The sequence below is a fragment of the Xyrauchen texanus genome, chromosome 43 (assembly GCF_025860055.1).
Source record: "Xyrauchen texanus isolate HMW12.3.18 chromosome 43, RBS_HiC_50CHRs, whole genome shotgun sequence".
In the NCBI taxonomy this organism is placed as follows: Eukaryota; Metazoa; Chordata; class Actinopteri; order Cypriniformes; family Catostomidae; genus Xyrauchen; species Xyrauchen texanus.
Genome location: NC_068318.1, coordinates 3,227,241 through 3,248,582, shown reverse-complemented (window position 1 = coordinate 3,248,582; position 21,342 = coordinate 3,227,241). Strand labels below are relative to the sequence as shown.

The window sequence follows — 21,342 nt, the reverse complement described above, 5'->3', positions numbered from 1 at the left end:
CATGGATGAGGAGGGGTCTTGGTGCATCCACAGAACTACCTTTGTTCTCAAGACAGGCTTGTACATTAGGCAGATGTACATTTTGTCTCATTTCCACAGGTGCCGCCTTGGCAGAGTCTTTAAATGTATTCCCCAGAGGAATTCCAGTGTGGACTGTGGGCCTCTGTGTCTTTTTTTTTTTATATATATATATAGTGTTTATAACTTAGAAGGATATATCAGTGAAACAAAAACTATCTGTATGAATTTCTGTCAGCTTCATTCATTGCACATTGAATCGGAGTTGTTTATGGATTGAGTCCCCATTAAAGTTGTTCAAGAGAACAGGTTTCTTGTAGGGATGTCAATGATTAATTGAAAATGTATTAATTATCATTAACAATTTGATTAATTAAGTTTATCGATCGTCAATTAATTTCAGGACAAATGCATTCTGTAATCATGACAGCAGATGTTGATAAGGCTGTCTATACAGTCACCCGCCGCTAGAGGCGCTTGTGCTCTGCATGTCATTATCCATAGATGCCAGATGAAGCGGGCTCAGTGTAAACTGTGTTGGAGCATTTCTCTTTAAATGAACATTTATGTTTTCTGCTCACACCATGATGGTGTATTAAAGTTCAACATTAGCGATCTCCGGGAAAGCACAAAGGTACATTCAGCTGACATCTCACCATCACCACAGAAGCGGTAGCCTGTGTTATGTACTGTTTATGCAGCGTGTTATAATTCTACTTCAATTCTAATAAAAAAAATCAGCCCAAAGTTCTGAAATATCCCACGATCCACAACGTGAAGTTTTAATGAACTCAAATATGTATACAAATTATATATCTTAAGTATCTTTAGATAGAAGTTGCTACTCACAGTATTTCTTTAACAGTAATTAAACAATGACCAAATTTGATATAAACAGTCTAAATTTGTTAGAATACACTCAACAAAGCATATAATACTTGCATTTTTAAGTGTATTTAAATAATATTTAAACAATAGGCTATTTGCGAATATTACTTTGAGTTCTCCACATGTGTTTTGCGATAGTAACATTAATGATTAATTGATTATTAATTTCTACAACGATCGATTATGAAAATGTCTGAAAATTGACGTCCCTAGTTTCTTGGTATCACCTTTGACACCTTTGTCTTTTATTCCTCATATTAAATTACTGAAAAATGAATGTTTTAAAGCTATGAATGTTTTAAAAGTTTTATCCAAAACCAAATGGGGAGCAGACTGTACAACTCTTTAAACCATGATTCGCTCAAAGCTGGACTATGGAAATATAATTTATGAATCCGTTAGGAAATCATACGTGACTTTTGGATACTGTACACCACCAAGGTAAACGGCTGGCTTTGGGAGCCTACAGAACATTACCAATCCAAAGTTTATATGCAGAAGCCAATGAAACCTTCCTTGGAAATCAGATGCATAAAGTTGTCCTTACAATATGCAACCAAACGTAAAACATATAAAGAAATTACAGCCTATATATAGTATATCGTTTTTTAATTCAGCAACAATGTATGAAAGAAAACCAAGTTACATTCATTCATTTGGCCTACATATAACATATTTTATAATGGATAATTTTCCCTTTGAATCGTAATGGAATTGTGAGGCCAGTGAAAAGTAGATTCATTCTATAGAAAAAAGCATCATGAACATCAACATTTTGTTCCATGGAAGTCATGGGTATTGAAACAGGTTTTATTTTTGGGTGAACTATTCCCTGCTCTTTGCCTTGTATAAAGTTATCTTTTTATTGAAAAGCATCTAAATGTGTTTCTCTTAGACTCTCTTGGTATTGGTGGAGTTGATTACATGCTGAACTGTATCTTGGGCTCTAAGACGGAGGCTAATAACTGGCAGGCGCTGCTAGGTCGACTGTGTCTGATCGACAGACTCTTACTGGAGTTTCCTGCTGAATTCTACCCTCATATAGTGTCAGCCAGAGAATGCAGCCTGGCCCAAAACATTGTGGAGAGGTACAGAAATTCATCCTAATATTACTGACATTCTGTTAATACTTAAAAACAGCAGGATTTAAAAAGTTGAATGCTTTTGCAAATGCGAATGCTTGGCGAACACATTGCAAACACCATAATTGTTGTGAATAAGATATGTTGCAGTTTGACATTTCTAATGTACTGTTGAATCTCTAGGTGGAGCAGGGCTTTACAGTGCTGCAGTAGCACCAGTGCTGATTTTGTTTAGCGTAAGAATGTGGTCAGAATAATATATATATATATAACAGTGTAAATTTGCTGTCCCCTCAAAATAACTCCACACACAGCCATGTGTGCCCCTAAGTGAAAATGTTCAAATTGGGCCCAAAGTGTCTATTTTGTGTGGCCACCATTATTTTCCAGCACTGCATTATAACCCTCTTGGGCATGGAGTTCACCAGAGCTTCACAGGTTGCCACTGGAGTCCTCTTCCACTCCTCCATGATGACATCACGGAGCTGGTAGATGTTAAAGACCTTGTGCTCGTCCACCTTCTGTTTGAGGATGCCCTACAGATGCTCAATAGGGTTTAGGTCTAGGGACATGCTTGGCCAGTCCATCACCTTCACCCTCAGCTTCTTTAGCAAGGCAGTGGTCGTCTTGGAGGTGTGTTTGGGGTCGTTATCATGCTGGAATACTGCCCTGCGGCCCAGTCTCCGAAGGGAGGGGATCATGCTCTGCTTCAGTATGTCACAGCACATGTTGGCATTCATGGTTCCCTCAATGAACTGTAGCTCCCCAGTGCTGGCAGCACTCATGCAGCCCCAGACCATGACACTCCCACTACCCTGCTTGACTGTAGGCAAGACATACTTGTCTTTGTACTCCTCACAGCCATGCAGACAAATTTGATGCAATGTGCGGCATATGGTCTGAGCACTGACAGGCTGACCCCCCCACCCCTTCAACCTCTGCAGCAGTATACTCATATGTCTATTTCCCAAAGACAACCTCTGGATATGACGCTGAGCACGTGCACTCAACTTCTTTGGTCAACCATGGCAAGGCCTGTTCTGAGTGGAACCTCTCCTGTTAACCCGCTGTATGGTCCCGTGATGCAGCTCAGTGTCAGGGTCTTGGCAATCTTCTTATAGCCTAGGCCATCTTTATGTAGAGCAACAATTGTTTTCAGTTTTTTGAGTTCTTTGCCATGAGGTGCCATGTTGAACTTCCAGTGACCAGTATGAGGGAGTATGATGACACCAAATTTAACACACCTGCTCCCCATTCACACCTGAGACCTTGTAACACCAACGAGTCACATGACACAGAGGAGGAAAAATGGCTAATTGGGCCCAATTTGGGCTCACTTAGAGGTGTACTCACTATTGTTGCCAGCGGTTTAGATATTAATGTCTGTGTGTGGAGTTATTTTGAGGGGACAGCAAATTTACACTGTTATACAAGCTGTACACTCACTACTTTACATTGTAGCAAAGTGTCATTTCTTCAGTGTTGTCACATGAAAAGATATGTTATCAAAAAATGTGAGGGGTGTACTCACTTTTGTGAGATACTGTGTATGTGTGTATATATATATATATATATATATATATATATATATATATATATATATATATATTGTATTTTTAATCATATTTTAAATGATTTGATATTATGATATATTTTTATTTCTATAAATATTAATCGCAAGATCAATCATATTGCTGTAGCAATATGCCTCGAATAAGCATTTTTACCCACTACCACTGAACATAACTGAACACAATGAACACTAACCTGAATAATCCATTCAAGAACCACATCCCACTATGATGTTTCCATGAATCTCAGAAACATACTGAATCAATGGAGTCAAAAGCACTACTATTTAAGCTCGTCATCTGGAAATGTAACAACTAGATGCTCCCAGACTTTAAGGGCAAACAGTAATAATCTTTAAGGGCAACCAATAACATCTGTTGAAACTTTAGGTGGAGCCTTTTGAGTATTGTGAGTTTGAATCCATTTATTTGATGTTTCAGGTACCAGAAGCTGCTGCCTCTTCTAAGTTTTGCACTACAGTCCATCGATAACTCTCACTCGATGGTGGGTAAGCTTTCCCGTCGCATCTTCCTGAGCGCTGCCCGTATGGTGGCTCGTGTGCCTCATGTCTTTGTTAAGCTACTGGACATGCTCAACGTGACCAGCTCCACTCACTATGCCCGCATGCGCCGCCGTCTCCTCGCCATCGCTGAGGAGATGGACATCCTGGAAGCCATCCATCTGGGTCTAGATGACCTCCAGATCGGGCATAGCTCGCACTCTGATGCCTTGCTAGAACCTTCAGCTTCAAATAACTCCCCTTGTACCACTGAAAGATACTCCCCCACCCATGGCCTACAGCAGCCTACCACCAAGGTGCCGTATCCAGGTCAAGTTAGTTCCAATCCTGTAGATGATATTACAGAGAGACTCTCAACTGTTGTCACAAGCCCTGCTGAATTTCCAAAGCCCCCTGTTCAAGCCCGAAACAGACCTATGAGTCAGTGTTTGAACTCACCCTCGTCCAGTCATCCCCCAACCTTTCCCTCATTGTCCAATGCCTTAGCCTTCCCTCCAGACAACCCCAAAGCCCTGCCGCATAGTTTCATGTCCAGCAAATTGGCCCATACTTCACCGGGAACCCAGCACAAGCTATTGTTGCAGAAGGGAGTAAGCGGAGGGGTTTGTAGCGGAAAGGACCCAGAGAAGCTACCAAGCTCCTCTGCATTTACTCGAGCTCGGCCGCTGCCCTCAAATCAGATCCACTGGCCCAGACCAACTCGACCTTCTACTACTGCCTCATCTGATGGAGCTAAAGCTTTAAGCCCGGAGACAAAGAGCAACATGAAACTGGACCTTCAGGAGGTCAGGTCTGGAGACAATGTGGCCTGCGGTGGAAGATCTGCTTTTATCCCCAGCGAGGAAACAGTCTTCACACCAGTGGAGGAGAAGTTCTGTGGTCTCAAGGCTTTGGCCGAGCTCAACTCTAGCATGGAGGACCTGTTGGAAGCCTCCGTACCTGCGCCAGACACCACCGTCACCTTCCAGTCCGAAGTGGCAGTGCTGTCACCGGAGCAGGCAAATGCAAAGGATGACACATACAGCAAGGATGTGACCCAGAATCAGAAGTGCAAGGAGAAAATGGAAGCCGAGGAGGAGGCAGCCCTGGCGGTGGCCATAGCCATATCAGAGTCCCAAGATGCCCTGCCTATCATCCCACAGTTACAGGTGGAGAAAGGAGAAGACGTGATCATTATTCAGGTGGATGTAAGTGCAAAGTTCTGTAATGTTCTTATCAGCTTTGTTCAAACAGTGAAAATGGGTTTAAAAATGAGGGTGGATCCTGTGTAGAAAGACATTTCACACTAACAATGGTGATGTCTAGATGGTAAACATTGTTCTGCGAAAATTCAGCTGCAAAGTTATTGTTATGGATAGGGGTAGGATTAAGCCTAAAGTATACTTCGGTCAGACGCTGAGTGTCCATCTACAGGATGCGTGATAATTCTTGTCATCAGCAGAGTGCTCGAGCTCTGAACGTGTGCAGCCCGATTTTTCTAATCCCGTATCTTTGAACGCGCAGAATGCGCATGCACCTGGAATTATTTGCAGAAATTTGTGTATGCACAAGGTGGCAACACTCACATTTGAGCAGTTACTGTCACAAAGATACGCTAGAAGATGATGTTATCACTGGAAAATTATAGGAGACTAAGGTGAAAACCACAACACTGGATTTGCCCCATTTATGAATGTTTGGAATTCACTAACTTACACCATCTTAACTAACAAATCTGAGGTGTACGCAGCATTTTTTAATCCAGCGGAAAGTTTTTGGAAAGGTCTAGTTATGCACAAATTAGTGGTGGGAATTGCCACAGACCCCCGATTCGATATGACAACAATAGTTTGATGGGGATTCAGTATGTAATGTTATTTGTTTTTAATTAGTGTAACCCCCCCCCTTTACGTTTAAAACCACTAATTTTAATAATTGACTAGTCTTTGCACTGTCTAAGTGATTAGTCAAGTAGTTGGTGTTAAGGAACTTGTGTACAATTAGGCTGCATTATGTCTATGTGGCCCCGATCAGACACGTTTCATAGGGATATATGAACGCAAAGCTCAGCCTCTTTAATAGGTCAAGTAGCGGATTCAAATAAATTGGCTAAATAACTATAACCTCTTACCACATAAAATGTTTCAACAGGAAAGACTGCAGTATGAAGCGTAATCCAATATATTGTAGTAAAAGTGTGCCAGTCTCAAAACCACTTGAGTATGCTTTGTGACATAGTTTTTTAATAATTATAAAATTATATGTTACGAGATACAAATATTTAATCTTGGCACATTCTACGTTTCTAAGGCCACCAGAAGTCTGTAATTTGTGCCTATGTGTGTTTTCGATTCCTACAGAAAACATAATTTAAGTGTGAACTTATTGATAAATCATTCTATGCTCAAATTTTGTGCGTATGCATGGTTAGTAAAAGAAATCTAGTGTATGAATATTAAATGTAAGTCCCACAAGTAAATAAGGATTTTGAAATGAAAATGTTTGGCTTAATTTTTTTTATCTTTTGATTTTCATGGTCAGACACCAGAGACGCTGCCTGGTCATACCAAAGCTAAGCAGCCATACAGGGAGGGCATGGACTGGCTCAAGGGTCAACAGATCGGCCTGGGTGCCTTCTCTTCATGTTACCAGGCTCAGGACGTGGGAACTGGCACGCTGATGGCGGTCAAACAGGTGAGTACATCAGTGTTCACCACCGGGACACTTTGAGGCTTTCATCATGGATGAATGAAAGTTTTCTTTATATTTCTGTTTGTATAACTTGTGTCAATAAATGCTTGGTCAATCAGATCAAGACTATGGAACTTAATAAATGTGCTCAGTAAAATAACATTTTAATTAAAATATTGTATTGTGAGAATACCTTTATGACTTTATTCTCAATAGAAATCTAACAATAGCATGGCCTCTTTCATTTCCTTAGACACATTTAAGCAAAAATCAGCCACAACATTACAACCACCTGCCTAATATTGTGTAGGTCCCACTCGTGCTGCCAAAACAGCTCTGACCCTTCGAGGCATGGACTCCACAAGACTTCTGAAGGTGTCCTGTTATCTGGCACCAAGCCGTTAGCAGCAGATCCTTTTAAGTCCTGTAAGTTGTGAGGTGGGTCCTCCATGGGTTGGACTTGTTGGCCCACATCCTATAGATCAGGGGTCCCCAAACTTTTTTCTATGAGGGCCACATCATTTTTCCTTTCTATAATGGAGGGCCGTAGTCTAACAGAAAATGGCATGGGCCGGATTTATTGTGGAGATTTGATTATGATTTTAAATGGATTTACAGTATTATGCCTCCTAATGCTAGATTAATTTATTATTTATGCACCATACATATCAAGTGATATATAGCCTATTAAAAGAGCATTATTACTATCGTAATGACATTTTTTCATATTCATTGCTATTGAAATCAAATTATTTACTTACTCATGCGTATTAGGCTAATCAGTGTGAACTATGTCCCCTTGACGCGCCAAACATACTAGGAGCTCCGTCAGTCGTGATGCTGGCCAGCTTAGACCAGTCTAGATCCAACTCTTCTATCGTTTGGCACACTTATCCTCCCCTGTCGTAGTACCTTTGAGACTTTTTAGGGCTGCCAGCTCCTCGGACACTTCAAAGTTTGAGCTAACTCCACGAAGAAAAATGAGCAGCTGTGCCGTGTCCTGCACGTCATTACTTTCATCCAGCGCTAATGCAAAAAAATCTAATTCTTTCACTTTTTCCTTCAGCTGGGCATATTATACCCCAGTTCTTCAATTCGTCTGGTGATTGTACTTGCGGACAGACTCACCGCATTTAAGACGTCTTTCTTATTGGGGCACACCTCCTCCGCAACAGCATTCATACATTTCTTTACGAACTCACCATCACTGAATGGCCTACCGCAGGTTGCAATCAGTTTAGCTACCTGAAAGCTAGCTCGAATGGATGACTGGTTCAACTGGGTTTGCCGTACAAACGTATTTTGCTGAGCAGATAGTCCACTTTTTAGCTTCGACACTTTTGTCTGCCCTCATTTGGCCTTGTAAACTCGCATACTTGTCTCTGTGGCGGGTTTCATAGTGTCGGCGCAGATTGTATTCTTTGAACACGGAGACTGTTTCTTGACAGATGAGGCAAACAGCAATTTCTTTGCATTGAACAAAAAAATAATCACTTGTCCACTTTTGGTTAAATACCCTGCATTCTGATTCAACTTTTCTCTTTCCCAACCGTTTGGCCATTTTGTTGTCACTTTAAATTTTCTTGCTGGATCGCGTGCACCCGCTCGATCACGACGGAACGTTAATCCGGGTGAATCTAACAAATAATTTGGCTACTTTAATAATTATAACTAAGGGAAATTTTATTTTGAAAGCCAATATGTATTATCAAACACAAATATGATATGATTAAAACGTATTTAAAATTAAATTGTAAAAATATTTCTCTGCATGGCATTGTTCAGAGGGCCGGTCCAAATGTGGGGGCGGGCCGTATTCGGCCCGCGGGCCGTAGTTTGGGGACCCCTGCTATAGATGCTCCATCGGATTGAGATCTGGGGAATTTGTAGGCCAAGTCAACACCTTGAATTCTGTCACATTCCTCAAACTATTCCTGAACAATTTGTGAAGTGTGACAGGGTGCATTATCCTGTTGAAAGAGGCCACTGCCATCAGGGAATACTGTTGCCATGAAGGGGTGTATGTGATCTGCAACAATCTTTAGGTAGGTTGTATGTGTCAAAGTTACATCCATGATGCATGGACCCAAGGTTTCCGAGCAGAACATTGCCCAGAGCATCACACTGCCTCCGCCGGCTTCCCTTCTTCCCATGGCCATCTCTTCCCCAGGTAAACGACACACACGCACCTGGCCGTCCACATGATCTAAAAGAAAACGTGATTCATCAGGACCAGGCCACCGTCCATTGTTCTATTTTCCAGCTCTAATGCTCACGTGCCCATTGTAGGCACTTTTGGCAGTGGACAGGGGTCAGCATGGGCATCTGACCAGTCTGCGGCTACGCAGCCCCATACGCAGCAAGCTACAATGCACTGTGCATTCTGACACCTTTCTATCTTGGCCAGCATTAAGTTTTTCAGCAATCTGTGCTTCCGTAGCTCTTATGTGGGTTCAGACCAGAAGGGCTAGCCTTCACGCCCCACGCAATGAGCTTGGGCGCCCATGACCCTGTTGCCGGTTCACCGGTTGTCCTTCCTTGGACCACTTTTGGTAGGTACTATCCACTGCATACCAGGAACACCCCACAAGACCTGACATTTTATAGATGCTTTGACCTAGTCTGGCCCTTGTCAAAGTCACTCCGATCCCTTTCCTTGCCCATTTGTCCTGCTTCCAACACATGAACTTCAAGAACTGACTGTTTACTTGCTGCCTAATATATCCCAACCCTTGACAGGTGCCACTGTAATGTGAGAATAAATGTTATTCACTCCACCTGTCAGTAGTTTTAATGTTGTGGCTGATCAGTGTATATAGTTCAGTCAAAGTTGCTCATGTTACAGCTTCATAAGCCTTGTTTCTTTTCTTGCATTTCTTTAGTTTTTGCTATGACTGACTGAATATGTTTTGTATTTGACAGCTAATCCAGAACATATTCTATGCAGAGATAATTACTGGTGGTTTTCACCTACAGATAACATATGTGAGGAACACCTCCTCAGAGCAGGAAGAGGTGGTGGAGGCACTGCGGGAGGAGATTCGAATGATGGACCTCCTCAATCACCCAAACATCATCCGTATGCTTGGAGCAACCTGCGAGAAGAACAACTACAACCTTTTTGTTGAGTGGATGGCTGGTATGTTATATTGTTTTTTTTATGGTGGACAGTATGACAAAAATCTTAAAGGGGACCTATTATGCTAAATTCACTTTTAAATGGTGTTTGTATATAAATGTGAGTCAACAGTGTGTACACAACCACCCTACAATGTTAAAAGTCCACCCACTCCTCTTTCTTATATTTCTATTAATCAAAAACAGTGTGTCAAAATGAATGGTTTTCGTTTCTGCTCTAAAGTGACGTCACGTTAGAGCAGGCCTCTTCCACGACTGGTGACGTACTCCACCCTATTATCATAGATCCTCCCCTAAGTGATCTACACACGGTCCAACATTTGTTTTCTGCGCTGGAGCAGATTCAGTGAGAAGAATAATATCTCCGCTTCGTAAGCGTTATAAGTGTTCTGTTGTTGGCTGTAAAAGTGAACATAAGAGTCTTCATGAACTCCTGGCATCAGAGCCACTGAAGACACAGTGGACAAGTTTTGTTTTTGAAGAAAATGTGCCCCTTAAGCATACAGAAATGTGTGTATGTTTGTGCAAATCATTTTACACCAGACTGCTTTGTGAATGAGGGTCAATATAAAGCTTGTTAGCTGATTCCATGGCTAATGCAGCTAAAGTTACCATTGTCTCTGATTGTATTCATGGAGACCAGATATACATATATATATATATTCATACATGTATGGCTGATCTCCGGTATTTACGCTTTCTGTTATATAGGTTCTGATTTGTTGTTGCTGTAGTATCCGAAGCATGAGCTGTAAAAGCACATCCCTCATCCTGAAAGGGGGCTGGGAGCAACTGTTAATTTGCATTTAAAGAGACGCACACGGAATCAGCGTGTTTTTGATTCCACCCAAAAAGAGGCATTTATAACATGGTATAATAAATGATCCATGGGATATTTTGAGCTGAAACTTCACAGACACATTCTGGGGACACCTTAGACTTACAGTGCATCCGGAAAGTATTCACAGTGCTTCACTTTTTCTACATTTTGTTATGTTACAGCCTTATTCCAAAATGAATTATATTCATTATTTTCCTAAAAATTCTACAAACAATACCCCATAATGACAACGTGAAAGAAGTTTGTTTGAAATCTTTGCAAATTTATAAAAAGAAAAACAAATCACATGTACATAAGTATTCACAGCCTTTGCTCAACTTTGTTGAAGCACCTTTTGGCACCAATTACAGCCTCAAGTCTTTTTATGTATGATGCTACAAGCTTGGCACACCTATTTTTGGGCAGTTTCTCCCATTCTTCTTTACAGGACCCCTCAAGCTCCATCAGGTTGGATGGGAGCTTCGGTGCACAGCCATTTTCAGATCTCTCCAGAGATGTTCAATCGGGTTCAAGTCTGGGCTCTGGCTGGGCCACTCAAGGACATTCACAGAGTTGTCCCGTAGAAACTCCTTTGTTATCTTGGCTATGTGCTTAGGGTCACTGTCCTGTTGGAAGATGAATCTTCGCCCCAGTCTGAGGTCCAGAGCGCTCTGGAGCAGGTTTTCATCATGGATGTCTCTGTACATTGCTGCATTCATCTTTCCCTTGATCCTGACTAGTCTCCCAGTTCCTGCCGCTGAAAAACATCCCCACAGCATGATGCTGCCACCACCATGCTTCACTGTAGGGATGGTATTGATTAGGTGATGAGCGGTGCTTGGTTTCCTCCAGACATGACGTTCAATCTTTGTTTCATCAGAACAGAGAATTTAGTTTGTCATGGTCTGAGTCCTTCAGGGGGCTTTTGGCAAACTCCAGGTGGGCTGTCATGTGCGTTTTACTGAGGAGTGTCTTCGGCAATCAGGCCTCTACCATACATGCCTGATTGGTGGAGTGCGGCAGAGATGGTTGTTCTTCTGGAAGGTTCTCCTCTCTCCACAGAGAAACGCTGGAGCTCTGTCAGAGTGACCATCAGGTTCTTGGTCACCTCCCTGACTAAGGCCCTTCTCCCCCGATGGCTCAGTTTGGTCGGGCGGCCAGCTCTAGGAAGAGTCCTGGTGGTTCCAAACTTCATCAGTTTATGGATGATGGAGGCCACTGTGCTCATTGGGACCTTCAATGCTGCGGACGTTTTTCTGTACCCTTCCCCAGATCTGTGCCTCGATACAATCCTGTCTCGGAGGTATACAGACAATTCCTTGGACTTCATGGCTTGTTTTGTGCTCTGACATGCACTGTTAACTATAGGACCTTATATTGACAGGTGTGTGCCTTCCCAAATCATGTCCAATCAATGGAATTTACCACAGGTGGACTCCAATCAAGTTCAAACATCTCAAGGATCATCAGTGGAAACAGGATGCACCTGAGCTCAATTTTGAGTGTCATGGCAAAGGCTGTGAATACTTATGTACATGTGATTTACATTTTTTTTTTCTTTTTAATAAATTTGCAAAGATTTCAAACAAACTTCTTTCACATTGTCATTATTGGGTATTGTTTGTAGAATTTTGAGGAAAATAATGAATTTAATCCATTTTGGAATAAGGCTGTAACATAACAAAATGTGGAAAAAGTGAAGCACTGTGAATACTTTCCGGATGCACTATATATTACATCTTGTTAAAAGGGGAATAATAGGTCTCCTTTAAATCATTAAATGAGTAATTGTTAGTCCCACTAACTGTATATATCAAGCTATTTTTGTGCGAAAGTAAACTAAATACTTGATTAAATAAAAGTACTTAATCATTTGAGTTTTTCTTTTTACTGGGAACTTTATGGAGACAAAAAACAAAAGCTAAGATTATTGAAATGGGCATCAGATCCATTGACGCTGCTCTGTAAAAATAAACTCTACTTCACATTGTGACGTTTTATTTTTGGTGCACGTCAGACACTGTATTTTCATATTACTTTGTTTCTCACATGTAAATAATGTAAAGCAGTACTGCTTACTGATATCCCACGACAGTGTTGGGCTACTAACTGAAATGAATGCTAGCTACTTAATGTGACACTAGTAATTTAACAATTAACTAATTGTAAAGTAATGTGATGGTACTATTTTCAGTGCTATTTTCACAAAAGTGTGGCTTTTCCATTAACGAGCTATTGTTTTCCAGTGTGTAGCAGTATAGCATCACAAAATGTTATATTTTGATCACGTTGTATATTGCGTCTGCAGCAATACCAGGCGGAAATCAGACACTCATCTGAATCATTTTCTTTTTTGCCCTTACGTAGGGTTGGAAAGTCCAAATGATATTATTTAATTTGTTTTTTGGTACAGATCATGTTTTTAATCAATTATAATCTCTCCGTCTGTTGCTGTAATTTAACACATACTGCCCCTGTGAACATGCTTAAGTGAGAAATAAAATTAATATCAGAGTTTTTCAATTAAAACAGATTTGCTCACCATTTTAGTTGCTAACTTTATTAGGAACTGCAGCATAAGTATTCTAACTTGCACTCTTTGTCCCTTGTATTCAGGTGGTTCTGTATCTCATCTCTTAAACAAGTATGGTGCCTTTAAGGAGGGTGTGGTGATCAACTACACCGAGCAGGTCCTGCGAGGTCTCGCCTACCTCCACGAGAACCAGATTATCCACCGGGACATCAAAGGTGAGCTACAGTCAAACTCGTGCACACCGGCACAGCTACAGGAAACGGCTATTGTTTTGCACTGGGAGGAAGGGTTTCTATTCTCGTCTCAGTGTGCTTTTTCTGGTGCTTTCATAGGTGGAGAAGCCTGGATGCCAGGTCGCTATTGTGCGTTTTAAGCTTTGTTCTGAAACCTAGTGAACTGCCTAACTAGGCAGCATTTTAATCCATCATAGGCACTCCAGATGTAAAAGCTGTTCGAGAAGGAAGATGGCAACATGCTAAGATCATAATGTCAAGCTAGAAAATAATGTCACAATTTAGAAAAATGTCAATGGTTCTAAATGTAGGCTTCATTTTCTTTAAACAAAACAATTAAATTTTTTATATTATTCAAAAATCAAATCATATCACTTTGTCACTCAACCATATACACAAGTGCAACAGTGGGTGAAAGTCTTGGGTGCAGTTCCAATCAACATGGCAGTGATGAGACATACACCAGTCTACAATAAAGATCAGATTTGCACAACACAATTAGAAAACTAATATACACATAATTACACAACACAATATACAAATAATAATATACTATGTACAGAATACAATACACACAATATAGAATATACAGTATAAAATATACTCTTAAGTTGTATTGTGTTGTATTGAAATTCAGGCTGTTGGTTGATAGTCAGTTGCCAGTTGTGTTGTTAAGAGAAAATATAATTTATGACAGTTCAGTGTGAGATTAAATATACTGATGTATTTTGATCATAAGAGATCAAAAGTCTGATTGCTTGGGGGAAGAAACTGTCATGTAGTTGGCTGGTGCGGTTCCTGATGCTGCGATACTGCCTGCTTGTTGATAGCAGTGAGAGCAGCCCATGAATCAGGTGGCTGGAGTCTCTGATTCTCTGAGCATTTTTCACACTGCCTGGTGTAGATGTTCTGGAGGGAGGGAAGCTCACCTCCGATGATGTGTCTGGCTGTATGCGCCACTCTTTGCAGGGCTTTGCGGTTGAGGGCGGTGCTGTCGCCATACAAGGCAGTGATGCAGCCAGTCAGGATGCTCTCTACAGTGCTGGTGTAGAACAGTGTGAGGATGCGGTGGTTCATTCCAAACTTCCTCAGCCATCTCAGTAAGAAGAGGCGCTGGTGAGCCTTCTTCACAACGGCGTCTTTGTGGACGGACCATGTGAGTTTTTCAGTGATGTGGACACCGAGGAACTTGAAACTGCTGACTCTCTCTACCGGTGCTCCATTGATGGTGATGGGGCTGTGTTCTCTGTCTTTTCTCCTGAAGGTCACCACAAGCTCCTTGGCCTTACTGACATTGAGAGAGAGGTTGTGCTCCTGACACCAGCGTGTCAGAGTGCGCACCTCCTTTCTGTAGGCTGTTTCATAATTGTCAGTGATCAGACCTACCACCGTTGTATCATCAGCTAACTTGATTGTTTCGGAGTTGTGTTGTCGTCACACAGTCATGTGTGTACAGGGAATACAGGAGTGGGTTGAAAACACAGCCCTGCAGGGCTCCAGTGTTGGGGGTCAGTTGTGAGATGTTACTGCCCATTCTAACCACCTTAGATGGTTGTTGACTTTAGGAGAGCACAAAGTGAACACACTCCGCTGAACATCGTCGGCTCCTCGGTGGAGATCGTCAAGAGCATGAAATTTCTTGGTGTTCACCTGGCGGAGAACCTCACCTGGTCCCTCAACACCAGCTCTATTACCAAGAAAGCCCAGCAGCATCTCTACTTTCTGTGAAGGCTGAGGAAAGCACATCTCCCACCCCCCATCCTCACTACATTCTATAGAGGGACTATTGAGAGCATCCTGAGCAGCTGCATCACTGCCTGGTTTGGGACTTGCACCGTTTCGGACCGCAAAACCCTGCAGAGGATAGTGATGACCACTGAGAAGATCATCAGGTTATCTTTTCCCTCCATCAAAGACATTTACAAAAAACACTAGCCGCAAAGCAACCAGCATTAAGGACGACCCCACACACCCCTCACACAAACTCTTTACCCTCCTGCCATCTGGCAAGAGGTACCGAAGTATTCGGGCCCTCACGGCCAGACTGTGTAACAGCTTCTTCCCCCAAGCCATCAGACTCCTCAATACTCAGGGACTGGACACGCACGCACGCACGCACGCACGCACACACACACACTTTTGCACATGTCCAGAGTTGAACTTTAATTACTGTCACTTTACACCTGGCTGCTACCTCAATAAATGCTATGTGCATAGAACACTATCTCATAGTATGTCATGTTTACGTTTTTAGAAACTCATCTTTTTGCACTACTGTGTACTGGTCGGCGCTGCACTGTCTGTCACTGTGTCTATTGTCCTGTTCATTGTCAGAAATTTCTTGTACAGTCCTGTACTTTTTGCACATGTTTGCACGTGCACTTTATATAGGTATTTTATATAGGCATTTTATTTAGTTGTGTAGTCTCATGTGGTTCTGTGTTTGTACTATGTTGTTTTTATGTAGCACCATGGTCCTGGTCTCGTTTCGCTGTGTACTGTACTAACTGTATGTGGTTGAAACAACAATTAAAAACCACTTGACTTGACCTGGCGTCTGCCTGACAGGAAGTCCAGGATTCAGCTGCACACCAAGCTGTTTAAGCTCAGAGCCCAGAGTTTCGCATCAAGCTTGGGGGGCACAATGGTGTTGAATGCTGAGCTGTAGTCTACAAACAGCATTCTCACATATGTGTTCCTTTTTTCCAGGTGGGAGGGAGCAGTGTGTAGTGTAGATGCAATGGCATCATCAGTGGAGCGGTTGTTGCGGTAAGCAAAATACAGTGAGTCTAGTGAGGCAGGCAGCACAGAGCAGATGATCCATTTGCTGATGATGGGGGGCAGAGCAACATGATGCCAGTCATTTAAACAAGTGATTTTGGATTGCTTCATTACAGGCACAATGGTGGACATTTTAAAGAATGTGGGGAACACAGACAAGGAGAGGGAGAGGTTGAAAATGTCCGTAAAACACCAGCCAGTTGTTTTACTGGGCCACATCATTCTGATTTACGGATATTTTCCCGTCAGAAGGATCTGGATGTAATCCACTACAGGGACTGAGAGTGAGCCAACCTTTGTAGCTTCGGCCGCGAGAGCTTTTTCTGCAAGGGCGACGTTATTTCCCTTGAGACAAGCATAAAATGTGTTTAGCTCATCCGGGAGAGAGGCAGTGGTGTTCACGACGGAGTTTTATTGCCTTTGAAGTCCATTTTGATATTAATTCCCTGCCACATGTTTCTAGAGTCGGTGGTGTTGAACTGTCCTCCAATCTTGTCCCAGTACTGGTGTTTGGCTGCTCTGATAGTTTTGCGTAGGGCATAACTGGCTTGTTTATTCTCCTCCGCATTCCCAGAATTGAAAGCAGAGGTTTTCACACTTAATCAACCGTTTCTGGTTAGGTTAGATCAGTATTGTTTTGGTCTGCACTACATCATCTATGCACTTCCTGATGAAACTCATTATGGTATCTGCGTAGACCTCAATGTTGTCATCAGAAGCGGACCAGAACATCTCCCAGTCCACATGATCAAAACAGTCTTGTAGCATATTTGATTGGCCCAACCAGCACTGGATTGTTCTGAGGGCAGGTGCTTCCTGTTTCAGTTTCTGCCTGTAAGCGGTTAGGAGCAGAATGGAAGAGTGGTCTGATTTGCCAAATGGGGGGCAGGGGAGGGATTTGTAGCCATTTCGGAAGGGGTAGTTGCAATAGTCCAAAACCCGGTCCTGACTTGTGTTGTATCTGATGTGTTGGAAGTATTTTGTGTGATTGACTTGATGTTGGATTTGTTAAATTCCTCAGTCACAATGAACACTGCCTCAGGGTGCACAGTTTCCTGCTTACTTATACTCTCATACAGTCCAGTCTGTGTTGGCTTGTAGGGGGATGTACACAGCTGTGACAATGACCGCTGTGAATTCCCTCAGTAGCCAGAATGACCGACACAGGAGGAGGAATTCCAGATTAGGAGGGCAGAAAGACTTGATAGAATGTATATTCCTCTGATCAAACCAGGATTTGTTTATCATAAAACATACACCACCTCCTCTGCTTTTACCTGAGAGGTCTTTCACTCTGCCCACTCTGAGAACCCCACAGATTTGATGGCTGAGTCTGGAACCTCCACAGTCATTAAAGTTTCTGTAATGCAGATAATGCAGCAGTCCCTCAATTTCATAAAATCCTTTCTAAAAGAGTTCTAATCCTTGAACCAAACCAACCAGCTCCACTCCAAGGTGAATTACGACGTTACAACCTTTTAATTTGAAGTAAAAAAGTATTTAAAAATTAGACAAAGACAAAGGTACTTGATGTCTTGAGGGCATGAACTACAATCCCATGAAGCATTGCAAATGATGTAATCCAAAAACTATTGATTTAAAATTGTTGATTATAAGTAAAGAAAATATTCTGATATTTGAATATATACAAGTAGATCGAGGGTGTAGGGAGACAGATTGTATTGTGTCATTCACAGAGTGTCATGGGACAGTCTCTGCTAAGCTCTTTTGGTGTACATTGTTTGCTGCAATTCTCTGACTGGTGGACTGTCTCTCTTCATGGGTAGTGTATTTTTTATTTTATTTTTATTTTTATTAAGTTGAAACAATGCAGACTGATGGCATCAGCAGAAGCATAGCCTATACCATCGATTATGAATCTCTGAGCTCACGGTAGGCCTGTCTTTAAAGGTTTATTCATTTTCGTTAAAATGAATCCCCCCATGGGAAATATGAATGTGTTTTTTACTTCCAGAACCAAACTGTTGTGCTCCTTTGACCAGTGTAACTGTTGGTCAAGTTTAGCCTTGAGCTCGCAGCTCATTGGTCCATGTTAGCTGCATGTTCTCTTCCATGCTTCCAATATAGACATCCTCAAGCTTTTGTGGTTGACAGCGTGGCAGCTCAGTAGGTTTTAGAAGCGAACTTAAGAATGTCTATCTTCTCATTTTGTCCTGTGTAGGTGCCAATCTTCTCATTGACAGCACAGGCCAGAGGCTGCGGATCGCTGATTTTGGGGCAGCGGCGCGTCTGGCCTCTAAAACTACAGGTGCAGGAGAGTTCCAGGGTCAGCTCTTGGGGACCATCGCCTTTATGGCTCCAGAGGTAAGATTCTTTCACTAAAATAGTGCTGGTTCTCTGCTGGTGCAGTCAGGGAAACTGCAAACCTCTCTCAGAACCGGCCCTTAAAGTGTGTGTGTGTGTGTGTGTGTGTATAATATATATATTACACACCACAGTTAGTTACCATCAGCACTCAGACGCTTCACTGTGTGTGTATCACTCGTTCATGCTATCAAGTTGTTCTAAACTAAAGTGTATCTGTTAGGAGTTACTGGCTTTATTTTTGAAATTACGTATGTTATCCAACTTAGCCAGCAGATGGTGGCAAAAGATCATTTTTGTGTGTAATATGAGCCAGTTGGTGACGTGAAGTGAATCTGTTAGTCATTGTTTACATAGAACTGCGCTCCGTGATCGCTCGTATTACTAATACATTACCAAAGTTAGGAAATAGCTTTAAACGGACAACTTCAGGATTAAGGCTTATGCTGAGAGACACAACAGACTGATTTATTACAGAACTTAAGTGCTTACCTTTTATCGGATTTTCCACATTGGATACATACCATTTAAAATGGCGGAGGACGTCGCTGTTTCTATAGTGAATGACACGTGCGCACCGGCTACCGCGAAATAGAGAGGAATACCCCGCTTGGACGTCTATTTTCCACTGTGAAAACTGACAGCATCTCTGAATGGGTGTGGCAACAGGTGATTGCGCTCGCGCTCTCTCTCTCTCTCTCTCACACTCACACACACTCTCACACACACACACACACACACACACACACACACACACACACACACACACACACACACACACACACACATCCAGCCTTCTCTCCTTGTTTATCCAATAACTTGTTAGAAACAGCACAAGCCATGATACTGTTTCTGAAGTGACATTTTTGAATTACTAATGGAGGCTTCGACGCGTCATTTGTTTTGAACCAGCAATGGCAGATTCTGATTCGTTGCGTAACGAATTCGTCTGAAACGCGTCACAAAAATGAACTGAAACTCTGCGAATACTTATCACACAGACATGAAACATATGTCTAAAGAAACCTTAAAATATCTACTTTTAAATAAAATGAAACCAAGGGATGTAAATTTTTTACTGGTTCATCTAATTATCTCTAATGTGATCACACCCACCAGCAGAGCGTGCCATTCATACGGTAATGTGCTGAGACGATCAAGGCAAATGGTAAACGCCCCGGACTGTGCCTTAAAAACAACAAGTCCGTTCAATTTTCTGCGCGTTTGTAATGATACACGGGTGAGGAAACTCCTGGATAGTAAGGAAGAGTTAACATTTTCCTCAGAAGAAGAGCGGGACTCCGATGAACGTTTGTATTTTGAAGAGACTTGATCCAGCAGACAATACAATTTTGGATGAGCAAGTCATTTAATTTTCATTAACTGACATGCTATTTTATATAAACATGTACATATTTTACTAGTGGGACTGTTTCCAGACTTGCCAGCCAGGATTCAGAGTATTGACATTTGAAATGTGTCCTAATAGGCAAGTTTTAGTTACATTTAAATTCTTTTTCAGCTAAAGCAGGTATTTAAATTGTATGCTGTATGATATAAATATGATACAAAAATTATATGAATGTTTAGATTATATTTTAACTAGTGTATATGCTGCCTCATCATCAATGCTTGTGCTTGAAAATATGTGTTCAGGTTAAATGAGTAAAATGCTCTTTAAATATGCCTATATTAGAAAATCACCATATTATAATGATTTCTGAAGGATCATGTGACACTGAAGACTGCAGTAGTGATGCTGAAAATTCAGCTTTGATCACAAATTGCATTTTACAATATATTCAAATAGAAATGTTTAGTATGTGTTATATGGCCTTCAGTGACTTAAAAAACAATGCATAAAAGTAATTTTACAAACCTGTACATACATGTTGCTCACATATTATTGTAGCCCAGTTTGTGCTGAATACTGTGTTATCATACTTAAGCCATTAATGTGTTTTTAAGCAACTGAAAAAAGCACAAATGTCAAGGCATGTCAAAACTTCTCCAAGGCCCAAAACACCCTCAGACCCCAGAGGGTTAAATAATTAAAAAATGACCCACCCAGTAATCAAGGGTTAAATAAGGATTTTTATATCACAACCTACTTTTGATGCAACCGTTGCATGTATGAAGTTACAATTCATACAGTAATTTCATACACGTGTGTGTGTATATATGTGTATATATATATATATATATATATATGCATGCATACATGCATACATGCATACATGCATGCATGCATGCATGCATGCATACATGCATACATGCATACATGCATACATACATGCCTGCATGCATGCATACATACATACATACATGCATTCATACAGGACACATACAGTATATAATATCCTTTTAGTTTAGACGGACTGAGAAAATAAAGTGACTGGTGTTTATGCATCATGTTATGAGAACACATTTTAACATCCAAAAAGTAATTTGATAGTCTATATGCCACCACAAGCTGCTGAAATTATTTAAGTATATAATTAATAGAATTCATAGAAATCAATTCACAATAAAGAGGCATTGTGCAATGTTTTACTGTACATAACAGGATGTGTTTTGACCGATTGTGCATCACATCGGCATCTTACAGCATAAATATCTTTCTTAATTAGGTCTATTTTTTGCTCTGTGTTATGAAGTCAGGGCCCACAGATGCACAACATTTCCTTGCTCTCTAAAATTTTAATGTTAGCCTCAAGCCTTCAATAAAGCCTCAAGTCTGGGGACTCCTCTGTGTGCTTTTC

General features: G+C 41.4%; 1 protein-coding gene across 1 annotated transcript in view; it reads left to right on the top strand.

Annotated features, from left to right (window-relative positions):
• Nucleotides 1-21,342, top strand: part of LOC127635955 (mitogen-activated protein kinase kinase kinase 1-like) — a 111,239-nt gene that overhangs the window by 75,905 nt on the left and 13,992 nt on the right. The window contains exons 13-18 of the mRNA XM_052116266.1: nucleotides 1,802-1,994; nucleotides 4,001-5,267; nucleotides 6,601-6,753; nucleotides 9,727-9,889; nucleotides 13,325-13,456; nucleotides 18,438-18,580. Of these exons, the coding sequence (XP_051972226.1) occupies nucleotides 1,802-1,994; nucleotides 4,001-5,267; nucleotides 6,601-6,753; nucleotides 9,727-9,889; nucleotides 13,325-13,456; nucleotides 18,438-18,580 (2,051 nt within the window). The remainder of the gene's footprint in view (nucleotides 1-1,801; nucleotides 1,995-4,000; nucleotides 5,268-6,600; nucleotides 6,754-9,726; nucleotides 9,890-13,324; nucleotides 13,457-18,437; nucleotides 18,581-21,342) is intronic.